Genomic DNA, 14,787 nt, shown 5'->3' on the forward strand with positions numbered 1-14,787 from the left:
GAAAAATCACTCATATGTCATTCATGTGAAACAAGATCGTTTGCCTGCTGATTATTTAAGTGGTCTGACATATATAGGGAGCTTTAAATAGCATGATTGGTTGAAAAGACTGTCTGATGTAAAGAAATTCAGTGAGGTAGAACATGAGGGTAGAGCTGAACTGACCATTCTCCAGTTTCAGCTTCTTAAGTGTGAAACATTTCAGTTTTTTCTTCTTCTGTTGTGGTAAATGTGGCATGCTCGGACAAAACAAGAAGTACAAATATGTCAGCACAAGTCTCTGATAAATTAATTGATTGATTAAATTAGAAAGTAGTCAGCAGATTACTGCAGCAAATATGGATTTTTAACATTTCGTCACCAAGACTGAACGCCAGTTATCAAACTAGATATTAGGTGAACACATTAATCACAGGCACTGTATGTCCTCCAAATCCTCCTATGTTATTTCCTTTTAATGTAAGAACGCTTGTCATCAATTAGCATATGAAGGGCTGCACTTTTGAGAAGCAATCGTTTGTTGTTTTAACTTCCAAAGCTTCGTTTCTACAAAAAAACCAAAAACAAACATATTAACCCGTATTGCAGTAATTTGTAACTGTAGCAGGTGCTTTTGAGGGTTGTTTATGTCTGAGGAGAGGTATTCAATTTAAAAAGAACAGGTAGCAGGTAAAGGGTAACAATCAATCACCTACGTGTTCAATCAACACAAGTGACGTGCAAGACTAAAGTTACGCAACACCAATATACCCCTAATGTTCTCTATCTTGTTTAGAGAACAATCTCATACAATTAAAGTTTATGGAGCTGCAATAGTTTGTGCTTCTCAATTCTTTCTCATCGAAAGTTTTAAATGGGATGTAATTGAGAAGACCGTCTTCGCATGCAGACGTAATTATAATATGCAAATGCTCCTCCTGTTTACGACCATACCCCCCGTTCCCCTTGATGAGATGCGACCAGAAATCCCCGGGGCCGTGCAGCCTCGGTTTAGGCGTCCACACTGGTGGAGTCAGAGCTGACTCCAATGAACTCGGCCTGTCAATAATTATGCCGGCATTCTGACAAGAGTCGCACAAGGGCAGCCAGCAGTTCACCGCCTGCGCCGACTAATTGGCGTTTACGGTTTCCCGACAAAGTCGTGTCCAGAAAATATCCTTACAGAGCACCGGCTCCGGGCAGATGTTTTCCTGAGGAGAGGACGAATCTGACATTGTTTGCATTCAGACGCTGTTGTCAATGTCACATTCAAAATATGCTTGAGATTCAACTAACTTGTGCTGTAACTGTAATCCAAGGCTAGCACTGATGATGGCAAGTGATTGAAATGAATATCAAACCGCTACTCTAGGTATAGTCTTAGTCTTTAGATGGAAAAGCTCATTAGTTTTAGTCACATTTTAGTCATTTCTGTCCTTCATAGTTTTAGTCGATGAAAAGTCTTTACATTGTATTCATCTTTTAGTCCAAATGTTTTCTCTCTCTAAACTCATTCAATCAGGCCAATAAGCCTTTTGCATCAGCAGCTTCAGACACTGTACATATTTCTTTTCAAACATGCCAGACATTCAGGCTGTTGTGTAGGTTGTACTTACAAATACCACCATTAAAATCACACTATTGCTGGAACAATTAGTCAGTTAATATGCCTACCTGGCCTTAGAGCTGAGAAATCTTGCACAAATATCTCCCATTCAAAATGTTACTGCAATGTCCTTGGACCATTGTTGCATGTCCCTTCCACGTCTCTCTCTACTTTACTGTCATTACATTTCACCCCTCACTGCTGTCCACCTTTTGCATAAAGGCAAAAATGCCGAAAATATGACTTATAATATCTAATAAAACTAAACAAAAGACCCAAATGATGAAAAAACACTCACTTGATTTATAATTTTGTCTATAAAAAGTCGAAACATCATCAAAAATTCCTACAAAAAGTTCCTTAAAACCAAAGACGACATCTTTTGATTGCATATTTTGTCAAACCAACATCTAAAGCCCAAAAATCTTCAGTTTACTTTTCCACTGCACATTCATTTTGTTTATCAACTGATCATAAACTCATATGAATCCAGATTTTGATGACCAGTGGTGGTTCACTCTGAAAGGACACCATCGACCGTTATGATGTCAAGATTACATGAAGTGGGCCATATATCATTTTGAGTGAATATAAGATGGCAGGTAATAGCACAGTTTAATTATGGTAGTTAACACTCATATAAATTATTCTCACAGAGGACAATTATTAAGACACAGGGGTTTGTGTGTGTTTGCCTCATGTGACAGTGCTGTGATTTACGAGACCTTCTCTTGAATAGCTGTTGAATTTTTAAAGCCTGTACTTCTTCCTGGTTACTTAATTATGAGAATATCCTGGTGAATTTATGGATGCCCCAATTAAAATTTCCAACTCAACACGGGTGCAACTGAGAAGGTGAAAAGCAAACTGTTTTTCTTTCGGCTGTTTTTTCTAGTTCATAAAAGATGGACTCCTAAATACATGGATTTTTCTTGACTTTGTCTTCGAAGTTGCGAAGCTGCTTTCTCATCCTCGCAGCTGCTTCTCCTGTTTAATGTGTAAACTGGATGCTGTGTGTTGAGGGTGCAAGAGCGGGAAAGGTGTTGTACAGTCAAAAATAGAAGGAGGTGTGTATGTGCGAGACAGCATCCTTCAGCTTTAATTTGATTCCTCCTGCATTGTTTATGATGCTCTCGAAGCTCTTCGTTAAAGCAGCTTCATTTAGGAAATTGCACTCGTACTCGTTCCTGTGCCTTCTTTTAACGGAGCTCCATCGTGAATTTGTAAGACATAAGAGCATTTTTAAGAGTGGTTCCTTTTGTTCACGTTTTCTGTCAGTATGGTTGAGAGTACCAGCACACAAACTTGTACTCGTATCTCATCTGACCTTGAAAACTAAGTTAATTCATTCCTCTGTTTCCTCCTCCTGGGCTCTTCCTGTTTGTCTGTCTTTGTTCAGCATGTTTGTCTGTATGTTAATGTGGAGATACATGTGTGTGTGCAGATATGCAGTAGTGTTTCTGTATTTATTCTCCTGTGCGTGTGTGTGTGTGTGTGGGTGGCCATGTGTTGTAATGTGCTCACGTGTACATGCCTTGTGCACAGTTGTGCTTGTATGTTAATATGATGATTATGAGTATTGTGTCTTTGGTTAGCTGAAGGATATAATTTAATATGTGTGTGTGTGTTCAAGACCGGGATCAGAATGATCCAGCGATTCTTTTTGATGGATTGGGATCATTCAGATCTTCTGTCTGTTTGGATAGATGCCATAAAAAAAAACTGTAATTAAGCTTTGTTGCAAGTAGGGATGATCCTAACTTTCTTTCTGATTTTCATGTGGTTTTAATGGAAGTTTAAACACTTAAGAAAAGAGTCAAAAAGCATTAAAATGTAATCTATAAGGATAAACAGTGTTTGAAAAATGATTGCATATATTATAAGAGCCACTTGAAACCATAAATCACATTATTTAATGACTAAATCAGATTTTAAATGCTTCTGAAATGTGCGTTAATGAATAACAATTATTGAAAACTATATTTAACGTGACAGAAATTCTTGCATTATTATTAAAGTAACATTTTCATTGGTTCAATGCAATCCCCTTATGATACGATAAAAATTTGCCTAACATGGCTAAGTGTACTGGGCTCCAGGGGAACACAGCTAGTGTTTGAACCAGTGAAGACCGAACACTGTACTGTACTGTGGCGGTCTACCGAGTTAAGTTGCTGCTAACAGTTTTTGTGTCGTCCTGCTGACAAACCGATCAAAAAAACAGACATGGGTAAAAACATAACCTCCTTAGTGGAGGTAGTAAGTGTAACCAACTAGTATTTGTTGTGCCGACTAGCGAGTGTAGCAACATTTAATTGACTAATCGACTAATGGTGGCACCCTGTTTCCATGAGGGCTGCAGCTGATGATTATATTCATTAGCGATAATCAATCAACTATTTGTTTCCCAATTAAAGTGTCTAAAAACTGTTCCCTGTGAAGCTGGAACCAAAAATCAGCATTTTCCAAGTAACTGACATGAACAATTAATTGATAATCACACTTGTTGATGATTATATCATTGAGTAGGACAATTGGCCAATTGTTTCAGCTCTAGTTGCCATCACATTTTTGTTTTTGTTTTTTTTACCCAGTTTCTTCGAGTGTTAGAGGCAAGAAGAAAATTACCTCACAGCCAGATGTTAAGCCGAAAGATAAACAGTTCAGTTGAGGTCTGAACGGGCGCCATGGGACAGAGAACCTCGACACAGCTCCACCCTCAAACCGAGGCGATTCAAAAAGTTTCATGCAAAAATCATAGTACAAAAAGCTTAAGGGATGGGGAAGCAGGCAAGGGTCAAATCTAGAGGAGGAAGTCGGATCAGGCAAAGAAATCCAACAGGGAACTGGCAAGAATGGGAAATCCAATAAACAAGCCCAGGAAAGCAAAGCAAATATCCAAAAACACTAAAGATGCGGTCGAATAGTCTTTTTTGCTTAGGAAGGTTCCTTACTTAGTGAAATGCAGTATCTAAATGGCAGCCATGATGAGATCCGTTCAAATGATCTTAATTCCAAGGAAAGGTGCTTCAATGACCGTCCTCTGCAAAAGAAATGGAGATCATTTTTTCCCACATATCTTTGTGGCAGTAACATTAAAAACGATGCACCAGCCGGCCAAACAAACAGCCAACTTGTCACATCTACAACCTGCATCAGCCATTACAACTTCCAAGCACGATCAAGTCTCCATTTCAGCGTGTTCAGTCATGAGGCGGTTTCTTAAGCTATTATATGAATAGGCTTATAATCAGATCATAATCAGAAAGAAAAAGCGATGAGACGTTTCTCAAGGAGACAACTTAGAATCAGAATCAATGAACATAACAGCGCTATCTCCTAAATGAGCTGTCATTCTCTTTCAGATTTGGCATTCTGTGGCATTGGCATGACGTTTCCTAATAGTCGCGGTGGAAACGTGAATCAAATTTCACTCCAATGTGAATGCAGATATATCTTTTATCTTGAAATGCCAAACCCTAAAGGCTTAAAAGAAGAATTAGTCATGCACCTGAATTAATAGAGTGAGTCATCTACTGCCTTTCTGTACCAGTTGGACCCATTTCCAGTGTGCATTCATTATGTGCTGCAATTATATCAGTATGTGTATGAGACTATGTCAGTGCTTTTGAGTGTTATTGTTTGGTGTCGTTGTATGATGTGACCTGCTGGTAATTGGCTTCATGTTGTGTTCAGTCAATCCCTTGATGGCTGACCTGGTGCACCTGTAGAGTAACCTATATATAGGGTACCCCAGCAGGCATACCTCACTCTGCACTGTGGAAAGTCCAACATAGGCTGAAACGAGGGGTGTGCGATGTCAACAATGGAAAGAAAACCTACTATCAGCGGCCCACAGAAAATAAATACCGCTGCCAACAATGTAACTGAGCATGCTGGGTTTGCCTGATTGGGCAATTTCAATAAGAAAATAATAAACGGGACATGGAAAAGTAAACCTTGAGCAGCAATAAACGTATTTTCTTTTTCTCTCTAACACGTCACAAACAACAACAACCCTTGACCTACGGCAACTCTGTGGAGACACTAGTTTTTGTGCCGTCAGCAATGATGGCATCGTCTGTGGGCCCAACCCTGACTGAAACATTTGCCTTTTTGTCTCCATGCACTTTTGCTCATTTCGTCACTATCTGTACAGCCATTTGAAATCAAGACTGTTATCTGAATCATTTTTGCTCTCTGTGTGCAGGTCCTCCCTTGCTGTATTGCATACAGCCTGGATGAAACACACGGAGCAAAGTATGTAGGATGCGCTTTTAGTAATCCGTCTTTGTGAATGCACCTTTTTTTTTTTCCATGGCAGACCCATGTCAGTGATATCCACCATCACATAATAGAGTTGTGAATAGCGTAGCCTAGTGTTAGTGCAGTTGGATTCTCTTAGCACAGTGGTTTTCTTTTCCTAAACCTCATGATGTTTTTCATCGAGGAAAAGTGGGTAGGAAAGGACATAGGAAGTTACTATTCGACTATACACGATCTAATACTGCCACGTGTGCTCTAGTTATCCTTTGTAACGCGTTAAGCATTGTGGATGGGTGTATTTTAACCTAACGAAGTATTGTTGTTGCCTAAGAAAACAGGAAAGATGCTACGTGAACAGAATACTAATATATTCCAACTGGGATACAAACCCTAGTCTCCTGGGTGAGAGTCCTGCACTCAACTCACCAAACCACAACATGCCTTGCCTGAAATGTGGACTTATTAGAAATGATGGTCCTGGACCAACATTAATTATGATGCCCTAGGAAAGCTATCAGATAGACCATTCGACTGCCCACCATGACTAAACACTCAGAAGGGGCTGGAAACTGTGGCACACGGCACACAGACAAAGAGGGGGACACAATATGTTGAGGGAAAGCTAACGAGGGACAGGTGAAACTAATCGGGCCGTAGCAGGCAATCACACAGGCGGGGAAACACACAAGGACAGGAGGTGAATTAACTGAAACCAGAGGAGAGGGGGGTGAATGGCAAAATAGGGAACAGCGAATGAATAACATGAAACGAGGAAAAACAGAGGGCGATATCACAATATGTCTGCACAAGAGGATTGATTAAACCTAAATACACCCAGTACAAGCAGCACTGCTCACACTATACCTCAAAATGCACAGTAATCAATGAGTAGTATCACTGCAAGCTGAAGGGAGCTCTCATCTAAAGTCAGTATCTGTCCTCGGTATGTGACTGACTTCACCGACAGCAACCACCCTCCCTCTTTCCCCCGACTGCTGCTGCCATGGAAAAAGCAGCTTGTTATCTCCCACAACCTCCAGCGTTAAATTAACTTTTTTTTTTATTTTTTTTTTTTATTCACGCTTGTTTTCCTACCCACTCAAATACACCTCTAATACAGATGAGAGTCATCAAGCATTAGTGTCCACAGGGAGAGCTGTTAGCTGTCAAATACAGCTGAAATTTCCTTACTTATTCCTGTATGCATTTTAAACTGTATAATGGAAGCAAAATCTAATCGTATTTATACATAAATACACGAGGGAATTTACTTTGATTCCCCCAATCAACTCTGACTAGATTAGTCAATAAAAAATGCATTTATTTTAGACATAATTGTCACAAAAAAAAAAAAAAAACAGGCCGTGCTTCACTTAAATCACTGGCTGAAATTTTAACCAACTATCCATATCTTTCATGGCTCCTCAGATCTCATATTCAGAGAGTTTCTGCAAGTCTTCAGGGTTTTTTAAGACTCACAGTAATTCAGACTTTTGTAGCCAACGGCAATAAATGTCGAAATGAAGCAGAGTGGATTCTGGGCTGTGGGATGGATACACATTTAGAAATCTTAAACTTAGTGTTGAATGTCAGGTTCATTCCTAGAGGGCACGGAGGCCCAAATCTTCAAATTATAACAAATTGTAATGCCAATGTCAGTATATTCAGAAGTAAAAATGGGTAGACTTAAATTGGAGTTTACAAATAAAGTAGTAACTTACTACAGTACTGCCCTGTAAGACCAGTTTGTGAAGCTTCTCAAGGAGTACGCAGATGTTTCACAGCTCCAGATGTTCACAGGTGTGTTTGCATGCATAAATGTAAACTTATATGTATCATAGGTATAATTGCTCACATGGGTGTATGTAAATGTGCAATTTAATTTCTGGATATGTCAGATTGTGATTACATTTTTTCCACCGGAGAGATCACATGTGTTCAGAGGTGCTTTTGAGGAGTTTTTAAGGAAATTCATTCCTGAAGAGAAATGGTTCAAATTGAGTGGTAAAGGGGGGGGGGGGGGGATTTTGTAAACGCAACTCGTGGTAACTTTCTTTTGTTTTTCTTGTTCATGTGTTTGTCTTTGCTCCGAGGACGTTCATGATAAATCATTAATGGATAAATCGGCAATCGGAATTTGACCGATTACAAATACGCACAAATATGTTAAAAAAAGTATCTTGTTAATTACAAATTGTTGTTTATTAAATCTATCAAAACAAAATGCAAAATAGTTAATGAAAAAAGTAATCTGTAACTTAAAACCTACAAAAAGACGTTCTATACAAACTGATATTATAACATATTAGCCATTCGGCAGCCTCTATAACAGAAATGCACTGCACTTTTTCAGTTGCATATGATGCTGATAGATTTTGTCACAATTTACCGATACCAATACTGATCATTTCTCAAAATGTGATTTGAGACTTGACTCTAATTTGTCGACAGAATTAAACAGATGCAGATTCGTTGTTCTGGAAATGTGTGCAAATCAGTGCATAATTAGATGGCACCTCGTTTGCATAATTAAACATAAAATTTCAGAAAAATTACTAGGAAAAATTATTATCTTATGCAGTCAACTAGGGAAGTTGCATGGTGATACGTATTTGTTCAAAATACATATATACTCTATTCACCTGTTGTGTCTGGCCTTTAAATGACATTGGGGTGATGATGTTTGGGGATTAAGGGAAGACAGACAGACCCAGGGAAAGCCGCGTCCACCACTTCCTTGGCAGTGGTGATAACTAATAACGGTGTGATCTCTACCTGGACGTGCTCTGCCTTTTTGAAAAGGCTCTTAGAGCATCTTTTGTCAGACAGCAGTTGGTGCAGGAGACTTGCATCTTTTTGTAATGACTGTGCCGCTGTGCAGTACACATTTGGTTCTCATGTCTCGTAGGTTTCAGCTTAATATGTCAGGGCTGTTTGAAGCACCAAAAACTGTTGGAAGTGATGCGGCCACCCATGTTTTGTAATTTTATTTTATTATTGGTATTCTTTTAAAAGAATCAATGCCACATGAGTAGCTTGTGAGTATCGATCACACAGGAGCGGTCCGCCCATCCATACTGAGTATGGGTTGGATTTTGTTGGGGCCAGTTGTTGAATAGCGACTGTTGAGGGTAGCTCCTCAACTAAAATGCTTTATTTGTATATAGTTTATCATTCAAGAATCTTTGCTTTGACTGTAGCCTTGTGTTGTATCACTTTACCGTTGTTGGAAATAACAAATACTGAAGATGGAGCGTGAACACAAGCGATTCTTAGTTAGAAATGCATGTGTAAAGATAATCCGTCTAAATAATCCCCTCTGAAACGTTGCGATCCTGCATGACTGGACACAAAACAAACCTCCACTTCACCTTGTGTTCCCTCCTGTTGTCTGCATATCGATCGGGTGGCCACCGCTAATACGAAGCAATAAAACAGAAATAGAAATGTGAGGCGGAGCTGCCCTTTTACTTTTAATTTCACTCGGCCATTCGTGCATCTGTTCACGTCCCTCAACACCTCCTCAGCATCTATTAAGACTGAAGCTTTTTGGGGGGCTCAGCATCATCTTAATGCAATTCAAAGACCTACATTCTACACCAGAGTTGCCGTGGCAACAAAGTCCCCCCCCCCCCCCTTCCTCCTCCCGACACTTTCCACCCCTCCTTCCCCGAGATGCTGAAAGATCAATAGAGTATCCTCGACGGTGTGGCAGGAAATGCTCTGGCACAGATGGTCCTCTGAGAAACCATGAGCTTTGTTGCCTACTTAGCATGTGAGAACTAACACAATCGGGCAAGGTCACTATTATACTGAAATCTAACAAAGGGCAACAATATTAAATTAAATCTGAGACCACAGCAGTGTTGAAAGTCTCTAACCGTTCTTTTATAGGAGCCTTTTTAACAGGAAGTGTGATCTGCTCTGCCGTAGCCTACTTTAGTAACTTTCCCAGCCTCTTTAAAAAAAGAAATCTGGGGAATTAATTTAGACAAGGCAGGCGCGCTGTGCTGCCAACAATAAAGGAGTGTTGCTAAATAAATAAATTCTCTCAGGGGGGTTTGGAAATTTTCCCACACAGCGTACCACCTAGTGTGTTTTTTGCTCATGGAAATAGTTTTGTTGTATATGTTCTTTGTTGAATAAATTGCACAGGAGATACGTTTTTCAATTTCAAACAGCTGAGGTGTTTCTATTTCAGACGCGGAGGTTATAGCTCAGCCTGTAGAGTCAGAACGAGAAGTGTAGCAGGCGAAGGTCTGCGTCTTTCTCATACACAGTCCAATAGTCTGAAATGTAGTGTATAGTAGAAGTGATACAGCCGTCAGTGTTGAGTTAATTTCATCAACAACCTTTGAGAAACTCTCCCACTGGTTTAACTTGTGCTTCAAGCTGTTCCACTTCCCTCAGAAAATGACATCAGACAAACCCAGATTTTAATGAGAGCTCTGATTGGACAGCAGTATTTCATAGTTAACGAGGTGCCCTGTTGTCTGTCAGATAGTAGCCGGCCAGCCAGCCAACCTGCCAGCCAGCCAGCCAGCAGCTTGTGCGAGTGTGTGTGCAAGGGAGCACAAAAGGAAAAGCAACTGGGATTTTTTTTATTGCTGGCTGGTGAATGCAGGCACAGGTTGATGTGAAATGACAGCGGTGCACTCGCGATTCCTCACCACTCCTGCTATCTTGGACATGCTGCAACAACTCTTATCAGACCCAAGTTTGTTTTGTTGAAAACATGGATGAAAACAGAGGCTCTGTGCAATATGAATGAGGCGCAGCTTGAGTGATAGAGGAAGAGAGCTTGGCTTGTACTCTTTTTCTAAAATATTCCAGACATTTTTAAATCAAACGCAATTTAGGGCCATTGCTGCTCTGAGAATTAGGTGCTTTTGGGGACAAAATTAGTGGTGTTAAAGATGTCAGCACCACCTCAACATGGTGCGACGCAGATAAAGAGGCACTAAAATTAGTCGTGACAAATTGGATGAAAAACAGACACAATTTGTGTTGAACATCCACAGCCAGCTTTTTCTGTCTGAGTGAAAATAATTATGCTAGACCTCTAAAATGGAGACACGCCGTTGATTGACACATTGGATCCGTCTGGGATCAAAAGTGTCACCCAGTGGGGTTGGATGAGGTGGTTAAGTCATTTTTAAAAACTAGACAAGAAAAGTCAGTTGTCATCTCTGTACTTTATCGGCGTTAACAGGCTCTCTCATCAACAGTGAAGCTTAGGGCATTAGCAATCAAGACGGATGCCAAAGAGGGGAACAACACTGACAATGTAGCATCAGCACATCACCGTTTGCACTCCGCTGAGGTTTCTTATGGTTATTACAGCAAAGGATCACTTTTTATTCCTGTCACCACAGGCGTGTTCTCTCCAAGACTGAAATCAATACCTCTAAATGGGAATCAGAGAATCCGAACATCCTCAAAGCCTCCACGGGATGGAGTCGAAAAATAAGCAGCATTTTCACCTTTTACTTTTTGTTGCCGTGATTTACATGACAGATTTCTGTCTAATTTTGCAGTATATCTCCGATGAAGAGGGAGAGCAGAGAGCAAGAAAAGGTCACGAAACTCCTTGAGCACTGTTGACAAGTGCCCTTTTCTACCTTTAATTTTCCATCCTGAAGTGGAATTTCGGGGCAAGAAAAACACACAGGGCTTGTTATATGATGGAAACGTACATGGCGTGCGGTTACCTAATATAGGAAAACTGTCTGGTGATCAAACGAGAAATTATATGGTTCAGTGCTGATGCAGCCTGGTGGCACAAAAAACATTCTGTTATTTCCATTAAAAGGCTACAGAGACATGGGCTTCTGACTGTGTTGGCGCAGCCTTTCATCATCCAAGGTGCCATTATTTCAGAAAAGCTCCATTTCATTTTGTGATTGATACCTTGCTGGCAGTCTCAGCAATCTCGGTCAGACTCTGGATTTTTGCAGCAGGCTCTCATAAAGGCTATGATTCTATTTATTAATTCAAACATCTATATATTTGACTCTCTCCTTTCCTTTTGTCTGTGTTATATACAGGACCTGGAAACTGATCAACAATGGAGCGGCTGGTTGTGTGCGTGCTGCTCTGTGCAGCCCTGGTGAAGGGATACAGCTGCCCCGGCCGCTGCATCTGCCAGCACCTCTCCCCCACTCTGACTCTGCTCTGCGCTAAGACTGGTCTGCTGTTCGTGCCCCCCACCATCGACCGCAAGACCGTCGAGCTGCGACTCACCGACAACTTCATCACCATCATCCGCAGGAAAGACTTTTTCAACATGACCAGTTTGGTCCACCTCACCTTGTCCCGTAACACCATCAGCCAGATCGTCCCCCACGCCTTTGTCGGCCTGCGATCCCTGCGGGCGCTCCACATGGACGGAAACCGCCTCAGCGTGATAAAGGACGACCACTTTAAAGGCCTCATCAACCTGCGGCACCTCATCCTCGGAAACAACCAGATCCACCAGGTGGCCGACACCTCCTTTGATGAGTTTGTCTCCACCATCGAGGACTTGGATCTTTCCAACAACAACCTGCGCACCCTTCCCTGGGAAGCCATAGCCAGAATGACCAACATTAACACGCTCACGCTGGACCACAACCTGATTGACCACATCGGAGCGGGGACTTTTACGCTGCTCACCAAGCTGGTCCGCCTGGACATGACCTCCAACAGGCTGCAGAAGCTGCCGCCGGACAGCCTGTTCCAGCACGCACAGGTGCTGTCTGACACCAAGGGCTTCAGCTCCTCCACCCTGGCTGTGAGCTTCGGTGGGAACCCTCTCCACTGTAACTGTGAGCTGCTTTGGCTGCGCAGGCTGACCAGAGAGGATGATCTAGAGACCTGCGCCTCACCCGAGCACCTCATGGACAAGTATTTCTGGTCCATCCAAGAGGAGGAGTTTATCTGTGAGCCTCCACTGATCACCAAACATCTTTCCACCAAGCCCTTTGTGATGGAGGGGCAGGGTGTGACTCTCAAATGCAAAGCTGTGGGTGATCCAGACCCAGATATTCACTGGCGATCACCAGACGGCAAGCTGGTGCACAATAACTCGCGCACCATCCTGTATGATAATGGCACCCTTGATATTCTCATCACCACGCTGAAGGACAGCGGGGCATTTAATTGTGTGGCGTCCAATGCCGCAGGCATCGCCACAGCTGCTGTTGAGATCAACATGATCCCCTTGCCCTTGTTTGTTAACAACACAGGCCACATGCGTGAGGACCCGGGCCTCTCAGACATCACCACCTCCTCCAAATCTGGCAACGACACCAAGGGCTACGACAAGCAGGACAGGAGGGTGATGGTCACCGAGCTGACCTCCTCCTCCGCTGTGATCCGTTGGCCATCTGAGCGCCATATCCCCGGCATCAGAATGTACCAGATTCAGTACAACAGCTCGGCAGATGATACTTTGGTGTACAGGTAAGCCATGGTGGAGGTGGAGGGGGTGGCTGGCTGGAGGGAGGGAGGGTGGTAGAGTAGGGACACGAGGAAAGGTGAGACATCTGGAGTTACCATCTGCTGAATGACACGGCGGTACAGAATGGCAGATTGACAGATCCCAAAGATGCAACGTGATTAAGTATGTCCAAAAATAAGCAGAACCCCTATTGTGCAATCTGGGGATCAACTGAGAAGGAATATTTCCCATTAATAAATGCTATTAAATGTACAGTACACTGTAGATATTTACAGATTCAGTAAACATTTACCGACCTTTGATATTTTTTTTCCTCCAGTTTTGTAATCAGTTGAACCGACTGTGAAATCCAGCTCTCTTAAGGCCTTTTCAGCATCATTAAAACATAATATGACAATAAACAATATGATGAGGACGAACTACTTCACTGCATGTAACCGTTTGTATCATTAGTGTCTGGATTAATTGGTTGAAACACAGTGTGTGATTAGATGCGGTTGTCTAATGATAGGCTTGGTTGCAGTGGTGGAAGATTATTTACTTACTGTAGGTAAACTCGCAACAATACACTATAAAACATACTGCAAGAAAAGTCCTGTATTCAAGCAATATCTCAAGGTGGAGCTAGTTTTAACTACTTTATTTACAGTTTGGTAGTTTAATCCAGTGGTTCCCAACCTGAGGGTCAGACCCCATTCAGAGGGTCACTAAGTAAATCTCAGGGGTCATGAGACGATTAATGGGAGAGAAAAAAACAAAACAAAACAAAGTTCTGCCACACAAGTTTGTATCGATTTCTCAGACTTTTCTCTAGTCTCTGTTTCATTCGTGACATTGTGATAATTTGACCTTTCTGGGCTTCAGACATGATTTAAATCAAACTATCTGAAAACTTTAGAGGGTAAATCTTTCTTTGTTGGTGCTGCTCTGAACTCAAAGACATCTGAAACAAAACAACAAACTTTTGTACAAGCCAAAAAGGTTAGAAAACTATTTTTAAAGCAATATTATGTAAAAAAACTTTTTTAACCATAAACTAACAGCTTCAAACTCATTCTGATGGTACAGTTTCATAGTGTAACAGGGTGAATGGTGTCTCTCTGTTGTTTCTGCTCTATGTAACTTCAGTGAGAGGGTCGGATCACAGCGTTACACACATGTTTACATCAACATACAAGTTTTTTAACACATAACATTGTTATGATGTAATGAGTCTTGGTTGTAGTTAGCACCTACATTACATCTGACAAATTGTTACAGACCTGGGGTTTGTATTTATGACAGTGGTGTTGCACTCAGAAACTCTATTAGGGCTCTATTAGTAACCACAGCTGTCAGATCAAAAAGTACATTGGCTCCTCAAATGTAAGTCAAAGAATAAAGAGTAAAATAAAATTGAACTAAGCAAATAAAAGTACATAAAAATGTAAGTAAAGAAAAATATCCAAAATTATGAATATTTAATGTTGCAGTCAAGGTGGAGCATAATATGTCA

At 41.3% G+C, this 14,787-nt stretch overlaps 1 protein-coding gene across 3 annotated transcripts in view; it reads left to right on the top strand.

The window, feature by feature from the left end:
* Window positions 1–14,787, top strand: part of lrfn1 (leucine rich repeat and fibronectin type III domain containing 1) — a 125,299-nt gene that overhangs the window by 107,528 nt on the left and 2,984 nt on the right. For all 3 annotated transcript variants that reach the window (XM_084351776.1, XM_084351778.1, XM_084351777.1), the window contains one exon: window positions 11,899–13,294. In XM_084351776.1, the coding sequence (XP_084207902.1) occupies window positions 11,919–13,294 (1,376 nt within the window). In that variant the 5' untranslated portion in view covers window positions 11,899–11,918. The remainder of the gene's footprint in view (window positions 1–11,898; window positions 13,295–14,787) is intronic.

The sequence above is a fragment of the Pagrus pagrus genome, assembly GCF_965226575.1.
Source record: "Pagrus pagrus genome assembly, chromosome: 4".
Taxonomy (NCBI): Eukaryota; Metazoa; Chordata; class Actinopteri; order Spariformes; family Sparidae; genus Pagrus; species Pagrus pagrus.